General features: G+C 45.9%; 1 protein-coding gene across 2 annotated transcripts in view; it reads left to right on the forward strand.

Annotated features, from left to right (window-relative positions):
- LOC134612453 (acyl-coenzyme A amino acid N-acyltransferase 1-like) overlaps window positions 1-16,607 on the forward strand; it is a 53,956-nt gene that overhangs the window by 7,271 nt on the left and 30,078 nt on the right. The window contains exon 2 of one of the 2 annotated variants that reach the window (XM_063456811.1): window positions 9,725-10,216. In XM_063456811.1, coding sequence (XP_063312881.1) covers window positions 9,754-10,216 — 463 coding nt within the window. In that variant the 5' untranslated portion in view covers window positions 9,725-9,753. Of the gene's footprint in view, window positions 1-9,622; window positions 10,217-16,607 lie in introns of those variants that run through there. The other variant, XM_063456810.1, reaches the window with a different exon arrangement.

Below are 16,607 nucleotides of genomic sequence, written 5' to 3' on the forward strand. Positions count from 1 at the left end.
ACAGTGTTGTATGGGGACAGTGTTGTATGGGGACAGTGTTGTATGGGGACAGTGTTGTATGGGGACAGTGTTGGTGGGGCAGTGTGTGTATGGAGGCAGTGTGTGTATGGGGACAGTGTGTGAATGGGGACAGTGTGTGTATGGGGGCAGTGTTTGTGTGTATGGGGGCAGTGTTTGTGTGTATGGGGGCAGTGTTTGTGTGTATGGGGGCAGTGTTTGTAGTGTGTGTATGGGGTCAGTGTGTGTATGGGGTCAGTGTGTGTATGGGGTCAGTGTGTGTAGTGTGTGTATGGGGTCAGTGTGTGTATGGGGTCAGTGTGTGTAGTGTGTGTATGGGGTCAGTGTGTGTATGGGGTCAGTGTGTGTATGGGGTCAGTGTGTGTATGGGGTCAGTGTGTGTAGTGTGTGTATGGGGTCAGTGTGTGCATGGGGTCAGTGTGTGTAGTGTGTGTATGGGGTCAGTGTGTATGGGGGGAGGGGAGGAGGGAAGGGAGGCTTTTTAATTAAAAAAAAAAAATTAAAAAAAAAAAAATTTATTTAATAAAATATATTTATGTCCCCCCTCCCTTCTTACCTTTATTGAGGAGGAGGGGGGACATTTCTGGATCCCTGGTGGTCCCAGTGGGGAATCCCTGGTGGTCCAGTGGTTCCAGTGAACTCTAGCCCGCGCTCCAGGGCTAGAGTTCACTCTCGCGAGATTTGGAGCGTTGCCGTGGTAACCGCGGCAACGCTCCAAATCTCGCGAGAGGAGGACCCGGAGGAGCTGCTGGTAACAGCTCCCGGGTCCTCTCTCCCTCCCCTTCCGGTCGGCTGTCAGTAATGTGCCTGCGGACCGGGGAGGGAGATCACTGATCTCCCTCCCGGTCCGCAGGCACATTGCAGGGCTGGCGCTTGGGCAATGCCAGCCCTGCACTAGCCGGCAGGGGAGAATCTCGGGGGGGGCAATTGCCCCGTTGCCCCCCCCCTGGATCCGCCAATGCCTTACACACACACAGTCCCCCCCTTACACACACACACACAGTCCCCCCCTTACACACACACACACAGTCCCCCCCTTACACACACACACAGTCCCCCCCTTACACACACACACACACAGTCCCCCCCTTACACACACACACAGTCCCCCCCTTACACACACACACAGTCCCCCCCCCCTTACACACACACACAGTCCCCCCCCTTACACACACACACAGTCCCCCCCCCTTACACACACACACAGTCCCCCCCCCCTTACACACACACACAGTCCCCCCCCCTTACACACACACACAGTCCCCCCCCCTTACACACACACACAGTCCCCCCCCCTTACACACACACACAGTCCCCCCCTTACACACACACACAGTCCCCCCCCCTTACACACACACACAGTCCCCCCCCCTTACACACACACACACACAGTCCCCCCCCCTTACACACACACACAGTCCCCCCCCCTTACACACACACACAGTCCCCCCCCCTTACACACACACAGTCCCCCCCCCTTACACACACACACACACAGTCCCCCCCTTACACACACACACAGTCCCCCCCCCTTACACACACACACACAGTCCCCCCCCTTACACACACACACACACAGTCCCCCCCCCTTACACACACACACACACAGTCCCCCCCCCTTACACACACACACACACAGTCCCCCCCCCTTACACACACACAGCCCCTTGTGTAATCGGGCACCAGAGAGAAGGGGCACTGCATGGAAGCAGAGGCAGCTTAGGACAAGGTAGGAGACTGAAATACAGCCTTGAGTTCCCAGCCACAGAAACTCCCCCAGTCTGTGACTGGGAAAGAAGCTGCTGAGTATAGGTGGTGTTACATCAGCATTAGTCTGCTGGTGTAACACTACCTACCTATCCTGTCTGTCACATACCCTCATCTGTACCCCATTTTTATTAACTCTCACATGAACATGCTATATACATTCAGTCTGCGTATGTGTGGGACCCTGAACCAACAATTTTGAGTCTGTCTTTATGTGACTGTGTTTGTGATTTTCTGACTATGTATGTGTCTGTGTGTTTTTTTAATATATGTGACTTTTTTTTGTCTTTGAATGTATCTGTGTTAATGTGTGTATATCTGTGACTGCGTTTTGTGATGTGTCTGTGTACATCATGTGTGTTCATATCTGACAAGCTTCTTCACTAAATTTAAATTATTAAATCAAAACAAGCGGGCCACGGAAAAATTATCAAACGTTTACCGGTCCGTGGCGATAAAAAGGTTGGGTAGCACTGGCGTATAGGATCGAGAATCCGCGGGTCAGGTGTCCACTGGAACAGAGCGTCTTGTATTGAGTGAGATCTCTGTGTATGAGCTGTCTCCCCTGTAGGGTAGCATAATAGCGCTGTACATGGTGATATCAGAACCTTAGAATACCAGTTGCCCTGTTCTGGGTTAGTATGTCTTCAAATGATTTTAGCTCGTTGTTCGAGCACCATGCGTAGAGGTGCTGAGCTTCTCTCCCGCCGAAACTCTCAATGTCTCGCAGCGTTAGGCCGCACGCTAGCTCAAGGTTATGTACCACTGGGGTCAGGGGCTTCGGGCTGGTTGTGAGACCTAGTTTGTATCTTATTATCGTCCATACTCTGTGTCGCCCCGATGAATGGGCGTTCCTGTAGTTCCCGGTCTTGTATCGGGTTCTGTGTCCATGTCACCAGCGGGATACGTCCGCTCCATGTGCACCCACTGTTTTTCCATTTCTGGCACGTGCCAGTCTATGATCTGCAGGAGATGGGTGTCGCAGTAGTATCCCTGCATGGATGGCAGGCCCGTCCCTCCCCGGTGCTTCGGGAGGATGAGCGGTGTCTTTTTTTTACTCTCATGGGGCCCGCCAACCACAGAAACTTTAGTATCGCTGACCTCAGGGGGCCGAAGAAGGTCTGTGGGATCGTAATCGGGATGGCTTGAAACAAGTACAACAGGCACGGCAACAGATTTATCTTCACAGCGTTTATTCTTCCAAACCACGACACACATAGGTGCCCCCATCTTAGCATATCCACGTGGAGCATTTGGAAAATGGGGAGGAAGTTCTCATGGTATAGCCGTGTCAGGTCTTTAGTTAGCCAGATCCCAAGGTACTTCAAACTTTGCGAGCACCACCTGAAGGGGAAATTTGCTGTCAACTGTTCTACCATCTCGGGTGATAGAGATAGGGGGGATTGCCTCTGACTTGTCTGTGTTGAGTTTCAGATTAGAGAGCTTCCCGTACTTGTTGAAGGTGGATAGCAGGTTGGGCAGCGAGACAAGTGGGTTTCTCACGAAGAAAAGGAGGTCTTCCGCATATGCCGCCACTTTATGTACCACTCCGCCATGGGTGACCCCCGTGATGCCCCCGTCCAATCTGACCGCCGCGAGAAACGGTTCCAGAGAGAGGGCAAACAGGAGGGGGGACAGTGGGCACCCCTGGCGTGTCCCATTCCGTATCTCGAACGTTGGGGATAGGACACCATTGATATGGAGCTGTGCTCTCGGGGCCGTGTACAGAGCTGCGATCCACTGAAGTATGTTGGGTCCGAATCCCATCGCCTGTAGCGTAGCTTTTAGGAACTTCCAATCCCCTCGATCGAATGCCTTCTTGGCATTGGAGAGGAGAAGGCCTCCCTGCTCAGAATTCTGTTGTATGTGCATGATGTTGAGCACCTTGACGGTATTATCCTTCACTTCCCGTCCCGGGATGAAACCAGTTTGGTCCGGGTAGACCAAGGTCGGAACCAGTCTGCCTATATGGATCACTAAGATTTTCGTGAACACGTTGAGCAAGCAAGGATACGGGCCTGTAGCTGGCGCATGCAGTAGGGTCCGTGCCATCCTTAGGCATTACTGCTATGGTTGCCAGGAGGGTGTCTCCTGTGAACTGGCCGCCTTCCAGGTGCGAGTTAAAGCCGTTCAGTAGTTACGGCAACAGTATCTCCCCGAAGGTCTTAAGGTAGCGTGTTGGGAGGCCGTCCGGTCCTGGGGCTTTATTGAGTTGGGTGGTCTTTAGGGCCACCGCTAATTCCTCGATCATAATGGGGGAGTCAAGCTCCTCCATGTGCTCTTGCGTGAGAGTCCGGGATACGTGCTGGTCCAAGTACTCTTGCGTCAGCTGTCGTCTCCTCCGTGTCTCGAGGTCAGTCTTGTCAGCTGGTATATTATAGAGCATGGCGTAATACTCCCGGAATTCCCTGACTATCTTGTCGGGTACCTGTGTGAGGGGGCCACCACGTGTTTTGATTTTAGTGATTTGGCATTCAGCGTTTCTGTCGCAGCATTCTGGCCAGCATGCAGCTGGATTTGTTGGAGAATTCGTAAAAGTGGTGGTTGGCTTTTCGGAGCGTATGTGACAGTTTCTGCAAAAGTAGGTGTTGTAAGACCAGGCGGGCCTCCAGTAAGGCTTGGTATATCTCTTCTGATTGTGTGGTTTTATGATCCTAGTCTAGTTGGGCGACCCTTCCGTAAAGCTCCGCCAGTTGCCTGCTCTGTTCCTTCTTTCTTGGAGTACAGACCTTTATGAAATGGCCCCTGATTACACACATATGTGCCTCCGAGCAGATCAGTTGCGTGGTCTCGGTGGGGGCATTTTTCTCGAAGTATTGACGGAGTACTGTCCTGGCTTCCGCCAGGGCTGTCTGGTCATTGAGCAATTGCTCATTTATTTTCCATTGCCTGCCCTTGGGTTTATGTAGTGGTGAAGCCAGGATGGCTAGGACTGGGGACTGGTCTGACCAGGTATCGGTGAGCATCTCGTACGATTGCAGAAGGAAAAGGTACTCTTGCGAAATGAGGATGTAGTCGAGGCGACTGTATCCGCGGTGAACCGGTGAGAAATATGAGTAATCCTTAACCTCTGGGTGTAGGACCCACCAGCTGTCTGCTAGTCCCACTGTTATGAGCGCCATTTGGGTGGCTTTAAGGCATGTCTCCGACAGCGAACTACGACCGCTTGAGGTGTCCATCCGGGGGTCCATGGGTATGTTAAGGTCCCCCGGCAGGATCAGGAGTCCCTCCCGAAAGCGCTCTAGAAGCTTTAAGGTTTTAGTGATGAAACAGTGTTGTTTGGTGTTAGGAGCATAGATGGTGGCGAAGGTATAGCGCCTGTCCGTTATGGTGCCCTTGAGGAATAGGTAACGACCGTATGGGTCCGCCCTTTCTTCTGAGCAAATGAAGGGTACATGCAAAGATAACGGCGACTCCAGCTTTCTTGGAATATCTGTGGTTGACAAAGTACCCCGCTGGGTACCTTAAATCTCAGAGTGCCTGTCATTCCTTGAAAGTGGGTCTCCTGGAGGAGGGCCACTGAGGCCCTGGCTGCCCAGAGGGATCTTAGCAGGTACGACCTCCGTTCCGGAGTGTTCAGACCTCGGACGTTGTTGGACCAGAGGCGCCATGAGCACTGGTTCAGCAACGCAGGGGTGGGGGAGAAAAGGAGGATGTACAGCGCCGGGGAAGCAGGCAAGGTAGTAGGTAGGTGCACAGGAGCCGTGAGGTCCGTGCGGTGTAGGAGTCCAGTCGTTGGAGGCTGTTTGTAAAGCGGCTAGGGCGACAGTTGTGGTCAAACAAAACAGTGAAACTATATAAAATATCAAGAAAAAGAGTGAGTGTCCTTAAAATATAACTTTTAATAGTAATTCTAAAATATAGTCAAAATATCCTAAATAGGAATAATATAGTGAAAAACTAAGGTATGTATATACATACTAATATTCAAGTATAATAATAATAAACCGAGGTATATACATATTCTAGTTGGTAACTTCTCAATAGGAAAATATGTGAAGTTGCCCTGTAAGCATCAAATAAGTAGAGTACAGGGCAAAGTATTTAAAAGCCTTATCAAATGGTATCTGCACAGAATAGTTTGTGCAGACCACAATAGCTAGTGGTCAACATTGGCTATAAAGAAAGCCTTGTTAAGTGGTATCTGTAGAGTCATTTTTGCAGACCACAATGGCTGGTAGTTGTCACTGGTTACAAAAAATAATAAATAACATAAGTATATACAAATAGTAAACTGGTTTATAACTAAAGTATATACAGTAGAAAAATAAGTGCAAAGATAAATAGTATCTGGGGTATATAGTCGTTGGAAAGTTCTGTTCAGAAGTTTTCAGAAACCTTCACCTGATAACTGTGTGCAAAACATGGTTTTGCAATCCACAGGGGCTTAGCACTTAGTGCTGATGATAGAGAGTGTTGCTCAATACAATAACAAGTCTATACTAAGGACACAATGTTGCGTAACTGCAGCGGCTAGGAAAAAAGATATCGTAACAAATTTCCTAATAAAGCAGAATCAATGGTAAGTTGTATCTATTGATGAAAATAGAAAGAGGTACTGAACAAATATCTTTCAGATACCTTAATCATGAATAAATACTAAACGGAGGGGGCGGAGCCAAGCAACCGACCTGAATGGCCACACGCCAAGCAAGCTCTCCAGCAAAACAGCACTTTGGGCCCGATAACGAGGACCCAGCTGAACAAACAAGGCATTAAATTGACCCACAGACTGCCGCTAACGACATGGGTCGTAAAACCAAGAAACCGAAGCCCGACAACCCGCGGCAACACCAAAGTATAGGTGACATGTGGAAACAAGCGATCGGCGCCCAAGGCCCAAACATGGCCGCGTACGACGGTTACAGCTCGGAAGTATCCGACAATTTCACCGCAGAGGCAGAGATGGCGACTCCACATACGGGGATACCACCCTGCCAGTCACCTCCGAGACCCGACTCATCACCGGTGACCGTCTCGGTCATGAAAGGCCTCCTGGCAGAGCTCCAGCTAACGATACAGGCCGACATGGCCCGACTGCCGCCTAGGCACATTGGAAGCAGACTCCCAGGGCACCAAGCAACATACACAACGCTTGCAGCAAACGGTCCAAGCCCTCACACAACAGCACCTTTCCTATGAGCAGCGGATAGCAACACTAGAGGATCAGAGCCACAACCGGAACATGAAAAGGTCCAATGTATAATACCCCTGTTGGAGAGATAACATGTTTGGGGCAGAAGGCCTACAATGCCGATACTAAAGATACTACTTGGTGGTGAGCTTCAAATGTCTCGGAACCTACTAATCTGTTTGCCAATTACACCAATTTGAAAGAAGTATGGTTTGATCTATCTGCTACATCTAATTGGAGAGCCCCAGTGAATTTGTATTGGATCTGTGGTAAAAAAGCATACCCAGAGTTACCACAAGATTGGGAAGGGGCATGTGTGCTAGGTATGCTCCAACCATCCTTCTTGTTGTTGCCAATTGAAACAGGAGAGACCTTGGGAGTTAAGGTTTATGATGTGAATCATGAAAAGAAACGAGCATTATTGAACATAGGTAGTTGGGAAGGTGAGTGGCCTCCCCAGCGTATTATTATTATTAATTATTATGGACCTGCTACCTGGGCAGAAGATGGTACATATGGTTATAGAACCCCAATATATATGCTCAACCGCATTATAAGATTACAGGCGGTGGTTGAAATTATTACCAACGAGACAGCACAAGCACTCAACCTCTTAGCTAAGCAGAATACCCAAATGAGATCAGCTATTTATCAGAGTAGGCTAGCCCTTGATTACTTACTGGCAGTAGAGGGAGGTGTATGCGGAAAGTTTAATCTCAGTAATTGTTGTCTGCACATAGATGATGAGGGGCAGGCAGTGGCTGATCTTGCAAGCCACATGGTTAAACTGACGCATGTACCAACTCCGGTCTGGAACGGGTACAGTCCTAGTGGTTGGTTCGAGAGTTGGTATGAGCAGCTTGGTGGGATTAAAGCATTGGTAGGAGGAGTAGTGTTTATTATATTCTTATGCCTCCTCCTGCCCTGTCTAATCCCACTAGTGGTCAGGTCTATACGCAGTGTTATAGAGAGAAAGACAGCTGCCCATGTAATGGATGTCTGGAAGTATGAACCCCTAGCATAGAGAGAGAATAATCAGGATGAGGAATGTTGAGAGAGCACGTTAAGAATGATTACAAGGTCTGTACTGGTTCATGGTTACTTGAGTGGTGTTGGTAGATTATGATTAGTGATGCATCTGGAATAGTGTTATATCAGAGGCATCAAAGGGGGGAATGTGATGGGATTCCAGCATGGTCAAAATTTAGTAGGCCGAAATCTACACATGGCATATGCTAATTAGTATCTGATTACAAACAGTTGGATTAGTCATCAGTGTACTGAGCATGTACGGAAGTTGATAGTACATTCCTTTGTCTGTAAGTGCCATGTGGTCTGCCCATATAAGGTGATCCTGTGTGCTGATTGGTCTATAGGAATATAGGAGGGGATATACTGTATGGGAGGGGATATGCTGCTAACAAAAGGCCTCTGCAACCCACTTTCTGTTTCTCAGATATTTTTGGAACAGGAGTTCATCTGAGGCCCGATCGGTGTGTTTAAATAAAAGACCTGTTACTCCTTGAATAGACTTGTGTCCATCTCTCTGTGTGGCTTCTGCTGTGTTTTCCGGTAACAATATTAGTATTAAAATACACTTAGAATGAGGTTACATATATATGATATATATTACATATAAATAATACATATATATGTATAATTACTATAATAAATAAATAAAATATATTTTTTTAAATGTGACTAAGTGGCTACTAAAAAAGACTGGACATACTCCACTTGCAATACCTTGGGTTGTGTACTTTTGCAAATGGTATGCCATCATGGGGGTAATTCTCATTCCTGGGCTACCATACGGTCTCAGAGGTAACATTACTAATCTGGCAAATTTCAATTTGAAAAAATGGAATGTGCTATATTTGACCCTGTAACTTCCCAAAACACCGTAAAATCTGTTAATAGGGGGTACTGCTGTACTCGTGAGACATCGCTGAATACAAATATGTGCATTTTATTGCAGTAAAAGCAAACGGTATTATGACATTCACAGCTAAAATGTCAGACGGAAATACACATTTTTAAAAAAAAAACTTAATTTCTCAGTTTTTTTTCATTTTATTTATAATAAATTATGTTTCATATAGGAATAGTTCATGAGAAATTAAAGCCCTGTTTCTCCTGAACAAAATGATATATAATAAGTGTGGGTGCACTTAATATGAAAGAGGTGAGTTACGGTTAAACTGACATATATTGCGCAAATTCCAGTTTTTTGTTTACATTTTGTTTAACCCCTTAAGGACACATGACGTGTGTGACATGTCATAATTCCCTTTTATTCCAGATGTTTGGTCCTTAAGGGGTTAAATCAGAACGTGTACTATTGACTCCGTCCTGAATGGGTGAATTTCAATCAGCCTAGGCAGCAAGTGGAACACCTGAGATAGTTCAGGGTAGGGTTACAAGTGAAGCTTGAATAGGTAAGAGTCATAAAACTGTCAGCCTGCTGTTTATCTGTCAGCTGCGATGAGAGGTAAATATGTCCGTATAAACGATGAGCTGGTCAAATACACCATGGCATCGTGCTTAATCATCAGCAGTTAAAGGTGTATTGGGCTAGGACACAGGGAAGTGCGCTATACACATCATATGGAGCTTACGGAGACAGAGGAAATAAACAATCAACTACTGTAATAATGGGTTTTAATCAAAAGTAATTTTAGCTCTCTATTTTTTTCAGATATGTCCTATAACACTATCAACTGTTCCTCCTTGTTGACACTAAATATGTGATACCAGCATCTGGATATCTCTTGCTTTTTTATTGTTTTATTTCTCCATTCCTAGATCGGAGGCACTAGTTTATTTTATCGAAGATGGTTGGTCTCGTAGTCTCACCAGAGGTTGCCTTAGCAGATGAGCCAGTAAAAATCCATGCTTGGGGCCTACCTCCTCACCAGCTAATTACATTGATAGCCTGGCTGAAAGATGAAAAAGGGCAGATGTTCCAGTCTCGAGCATTTTACCAAACTGATAGCAAGGGGAACGTGGATCTGGATCACGATGCGGCCACTGGTGGAGATTTTCAAGGAGTTCATCCCATGGGACTCTTCTGGTCACTAAAACCATGCTCCCCCTTTCTAAGGCTGATGAAACGAGATGTGATGAGCAGTCCGTTTCATGTCCACCTGGAGCTTTATCTAAACATGATCCTTAACCGTACTTCTGAAGAGTTTCCTGTTGCCACTAAAGTAGTGGAAAGATGGTACGTGGCTCCTGGTGTTCAGAGAATACAAATACAACAAGGAAAGGTGCGGGGTGCTCTCTTCCTCCCTCCAGGTGAGAAATTGATAGTTTTTCAGTTGTTTAACTGCGAAGATACGCTCCATTATAATTCATCAAACCAGTGGGTGTTATAAAAAAAAACAAAAAAACAATGGAGATGGCAAGATATTTAGTACAGGTATTTTGGGGAATATGAATATTAGATAAAGTGAGCAAAGGGAATCATGTGGGGAATGTGGATGTGGATTTTTATACTGGTAAAAATCTAATGAGAAAATATGCCAAAAGTTACCAGGAATAACTTTAACTTGGATTGAATGAAGGAAGATGGACAGGATATAGATCATGGGTCGTCAACCTGGTCCCTACCGCCCACTAGTGGGCGTTTTAGGATTCCAGGTGGGCGGTAGGGATTTCCAGGTTTTGACGACCGGGCCAGCGGGTGCGAGCCAGCGGTACCCCTGCGACTGGGTACCGCCGTGACCATTTGTGGCCCCGGCCCGCACGGCAACCGCCGGGGCCGCATATGGAGGGGTCCATCGGGTGGCCCATGCTGTCAGGGCCACCCGATGGATGTGGATTGTGAGGGGGCCCGATCAGCCCTGGGCACTTTAACAGCGCAACCGGGCCCCCTGTGATGACATCACAGAGCTGGGAGGAAGTGACTGCACGTTACTCCTCCCAGCTAACACTGAGAGCCGCGCGGGAGGAAGCCCAGGGAGTCAGAGTGGAAACTCTGACTCCCATCCACCTGAGCCACCACTGGACCCCAGGGAAAATCACCCTCCTGCATCTAAAAGGTAGGAAACAGGAGGGTGACTTAAATATAATGTGTGTGTTTGTATGTATGTCTTGTGTGTGTGTGTCTTTGTATGTATGTCTTGTGTGTGTGTGTGTGTCTATGTATGTCTTATGTGTGTGTGTGTCTGTATGTATGTGTGACTGTCTGTTGGTATGTGTGTCTTGTGTGTGTCTGTATGTATGTGTCGTGTGTGTGTGTGTATGTGTTGTGTGTGTGTGTGTGAGTGTCATGTGTGTCTGTGTGTCTTGTGTGTGTGTGTGTGTATGTCTGTGTGTCTGTGTGTCGTGTGTGTGTGTGTGTGTGTGTGTATGTATGTGTGTGTGTGTGTGTCTGTATGTGTCGTGTGTGTATGTATGTGTCTTGTGTCTGTGTGTCTTGTGTGTGTATATATGTGTCTGTACGTGTCTTTGTATGTGTCTTGTATGTGTGTCGTGTGTGTGTGTGTGTCTGTATGTGTCTTTGTATGTGTGTCTGTATGTGTCTTTGTATGTGTGTCTGTATGTGTGTATGTATGTGTATTTGTGTGTGTGTGTCTTGTGTGTGTGTCGTGTGTGTGTGTCTGTCTGTATGTGTGCCTGTCTGTTATAGTGGACTATAGTAAATGGGCTACCTAGCTCAGCCTTCCTACTGGGCATTGATACAAGGAAGGTTAAAAAATAGAAAAAAGGGAAAAAAAGGTGGGGAGGGGAATTGAGGAGGGAGAGGAGATGAGCTGACGCACAAATGAGAAATCATATTACGCGCAAACAGAGAAGTCGTCTGAATATCACTGAAAGAGACCTTCGTTTGTTCCTTACGAAAATCGAACCAGATATCAAATATTTAGTCTCGCAGCATCAACCTCAAGGATCTCATTAATCACTAGTAAAGGTAATTTCAATTTACTTTATTGTTTTCTCATTAAACTTTATAAAGTTAAAAACCTTATAAACCTGCATTAAGTAGAAATAAAAAGATAAATGTACGTACATTTATTTTTTTTAAAACACCCTCCTTTCTAAAAAATATTCTGCATTTGCGCGAAAACTGGTGAGCGGTAAGGAAATGTTTTCAACCAAAACGATGCATTAGTGGGCGGTAGGTAGAAAAAGGTTGACTACCACTGATATAGATCAAGGATGCTTTGCTCAACTATGTAATAATTGCCCCCTAAAAAGGACTCTAGCTAGGGTTTACTCCAGTACACAAACAACAAATAAAAGAGAATACAATTTGTGGCGCTAAATGATGCAGCTAAAACACACTGGTGGGAACAATCACAGAAAATCTCACAAAAACAGAATATACAAACAACACAAAAAGTGTGTAGCGCATATACAAAGTTCACACCATACTCTGCATATCAGTGTATACCAAGTGAATAGGTGCAAACACAGAATAAATACCCAAATATTGGAGCAATCAAAAGGAGTTGTGTACCTATACATAAAAATAAAAACAAACACATAGAGTAATGCTGTATTGTAAAAGGAGTGGAAAATCAACTTCTTTATGGTCCAACTCACATTTTCAAGAGCCTGTTCACAAGAAAAACTGGCTCAGGTAGTAGCGTTTAGGAGTATAAACTTGAATAAATTCCAGTAGGTGAAGCTTGATCCTCAAAAGAAGAGGCACTGGAAAGGCATACCAATTAGAAATAAAAGTATCATTTATTTAACAAATATATAAAATCTTACATTCAAAATGCAGTAATGATGTTTCCAATAAGCACAACGCATTTCAACAAACGTCTTCCTCAGGTGCAGTCCAGTACACTCTGCCTCCTGAGTGTTGATGATCTTTAATGTCTACTCTAGAGAGAATGATTTAATTGCAGATTAGGTAACAGATCCACAGACGATATGGACTATTTATAATACCCAAACTGGCTATTTGGAAACAATGGTTTTGCAACAGAGCACGCGTGGTGTCTGTATTGTCTAGTCTCTCCGTGCTAGTCCTCTACCAATTTCCACCATTCTATGATTCATTCCCCTGCTCCCATGAGTGATGAAGGAAGAGGGTGTACTCTGGGTATGTGATTCACTAAGGTATGCAGATTACGTATGTATTGACAAAGATCAGATATTCACCCAAATGGAATCAACTGACAGAAACCAAATCATCAATATAATTCTTCTACTGTATCAAACCTTACAAGATTACAAGATTCTTCCACTTTTTTTTTACCCTTTCAGGACTAGGCATTGTTTGCCTAGAATCACAACTTTGTTCCTTAAGACCATATGGCAACATGAAATATCTTTCCTTGTAAGCATCAGCATTGCTAAACAGCACTGCTTTTTTAATGCATAAAATATTACATTTTGTAATAAGATCTGTTAACACAAGATTTTTACAAGGGTATAGAGCATCATGGTCCTTAAGGGGTTAACAGTACATTACAAATAGCTTTATGTGATCTCAATGGCCAGTCAGACAAAAAAAGTTATTCTAAAATGAGTATCATTGTGTTAGCAGTAGATACTCATTAGTACCACTGAAACATCACAATTAAAAAAGGTCCAGTTGGAGCTGGCTGATTGGGACCATACAGCCTGTGAGTGTATCCAGAGGCTAGCACCGATGTTACATACTTATGGTGTCACGGAACACATCTGCACACAGCGTGACACTCTTCTTAAACCTATATGAAAGGGGGGGCAATATTCAGAGTAGGGTTTGAGGAGTCAATAACATTTTTATGAATGTCAGTGATATTACATACAATGAATGCTTTTACAATGAATGAGTTTGTCTGACTAGGTACAGAAGATGACCTATTTTAAATGAGCTCTATTTGCTGCTTTGCAAAGTCGGGCTTGTTCTATTGCATTGTTCATAACCAGGCCCAGACTGGCCATCGGGCACACCGGGCAAATGCCCGGTGGGCCGCGATGGCCGTGGGGCCGAGGCCGGCAGGGGAAATCTCCCTTGCCAACCCTTGCAGGGCCAGCGCTATCCGAGCGCCAACCCTGCTGTGTGTCTCCATGGACCGGTGCGGAGATCAAAGATCTCCCTCACCAGCCCAGAGACACTGAGATGCGGCCACCGGCTAGGGAGGGAAGGAGGGAGGCAGGAGAGAGTACCGGCGGAGCTCTAGCCAGCAGCTCCGCCGGGTCCTATCGCGAGGTCTGAGCGTTGCCGCGGTTACAACGCTCAGATCTCGCAAGAGTGAACTCTAGCCTGCAGGTTAGAGTTCAGTCTCCCCACTGGACCACCAGGGAAGGAAGCATGGCTCCCCACCCCCAGGCAGAACGGATCCCCACCTCCCTCCCAGGCAGACCGGCTCCCCACCCCCTCCCAGGCTAAGGTAAGAAGGGAGTGGGGGGGAGGATCTAACTTTTTTTTTTTTTAAATTATTAATAAAAAAATATATAAATTAAAAATACATTCCCAGACACACACAGCGCCCCCAGACGCACACAGCGCACCCTCAGACACACAGCACACTCCCACATATATATATATATATATATATATATATATGTATATGTATATGTATATGTATATGTGTGTGTATGTGTATGTGTGTGTGTATGTGTATATATATATATATATATATATATAGAAAGGCCATTGGGCCTGAATTTGTGGGAGGAGTAAGTCCCCTACTTAAACCACTAGCCCCTACTCACCTCTGACGTTCGAGTTCAAGTGTTCCTTGATCTACTTCCGGTTCGCGGGTTTCCTGGTTCGCCTCACTTCCGGTTCGGGCGTCTGTGTTGGCTGCACGGCTAAACTCCTCCGGTTTCGGCGGTCCGGCTTTTTAGCTAACCGTTAGTCTAAACAAGTTACATTACGGTCCCAACCACACCGCACTGTGGTCTCACGGGGGGCCAGAACGCACATGTCGGAAATCTTATCAGGGACCACCCACGGTCCCCTCATGTCAGCATCCATGCGGCCACCCGTCTGGGGGGTCCTACACCCCCCCCCCCCCATGTCGAAAATCTTACCAGGGACCACCCACGGTCCCCTCATGTCGGGGTGTCCAACCCCCCCCCCCTTTCCTCACCCCCTCACAAACTTAAAAACTTCGGTACAAACTTTAATGTGTCAAATTAAATATAAATACATACATACATACATTTGGGGATTTTCTCTTCCGGTTATAAAGCTATAAATTGTATAAATATGTGGGAAAGGGATGATGCCAGTAAAGTTTACTATAATAATGCAAGACATTTATAGATTGGGAAAACTTTCATTCATACATTTCATTGTATTTTCCTGTATCAGTTCACATACCTAGTTTTGGCCTGTTATCACGACCTAGTGGTTGTTTATGGTATTCTCTGGCCTATTCTGTAAAAAAATGTAGCTTCCCTGCATTAAACTACAGCAGCAGCTACTAGCACAATATTATACCATGCCTTTACGTACTAGTCAATCTCAGTCCTGTTAAAACATGTTCCTTTGATCTCCACAGATTATACTTTTGTCATATATTTCGTCAAATAATTGCAAAACAGGGGTTCTTCGGCTTAAAAAATCCTGGTCGCCAATCTACAATGGCACCAACCATCTGCTCCTTCCATATTGAAAACCCTGTTTCTTGTTCTTTAATCAAGGTATAGTACTTATTCTTTAGTTCCTGGTTTGGTAAAAAATCAGACGGTTATCACTTTACTTTTCTACTCATACTACGTTCATACGATACGCCCACTCAGATTTACATCTGGCCCAAAAACCCTTAGGTTCTTCTACGATAGCATTAACAGCTTTGCCTCTCCAAATAATATCTGAAATTATTGTTCCTGCCCCTTATACCCAGGTATAGTATTTTCTTCAAACTTCAGTATTTGTTTTACTTCAGTTTTGTTCTTAAGGACTCAGACAGCCTTCACTGTTCACTCGCCACTCTCTCATATCACTCGTCCATGCCCCCCAGTAATGCGTTACGCGCTCATACGCCACGCTCAATCAGATCTACATCATAACCCCTTAGGCCTCTTCTACGATGGCACTAACCGCCGGGTCTCTCTTCCACAAATACTCGAAGGTCCAAGTCCCCGGGTATAACCACTATCAAGGTTAGTATCTCACCATCACACAATTCGCCAATCTACCCCATAGATGGTACGTGAACTGACACACAGGGTCTGGGCTACAGACCTAGCTCACCGACGCATTTACAGACCCCGCAAAGCCATCTCCCACCTCAACACAGAGGTACAGCCCCGCGTCCAAATCATAGTTAAACGCCTCATTCGCTCTTCTACAGGGCCGTAGTCAGGGCCTCACCTTTCACGGCCACACGTTTTGAACCTTTTAAATATCATCAAGAGGCCAACATCCCGCCACCACATCTGTGGCAACATAGTCACCTCGCCCAAATCATAGATAGAGCCTCTCACCGCCACTTGGCACTAGCAGGGCCTCATCCGTCACTAGTAAACGCTAAGTTTTTCGCTTCGGCAATAACCTTACAGTCCAGTTCATCTGAGGAATTCTCCCCCCCCCCACTCCTTGTAATAATTCTCTCAGAAGCCCCTACTAAATCCAACTAATTTAATTCCCTTCTATAATGTCACAAGATACATCTACTACTGACAATTTGCCTGCCGAGGACATAATATCCACTCCCATCAGACCAGAGTCTCCAGGCATATCTCTCGCCCCTTCTACCCCTACGTCTTTGAGAGCATGGACTATACCAAA

This window comes from Pelobates fuscus, chromosome 5, assembly GCF_036172605.1.
Source record: "Pelobates fuscus isolate aPelFus1 chromosome 5, aPelFus1.pri, whole genome shotgun sequence".
Taxonomy (NCBI): domain Eukaryota; kingdom Metazoa; phylum Chordata; class Amphibia; order Anura; family Pelobatidae; genus Pelobates; species Pelobates fuscus.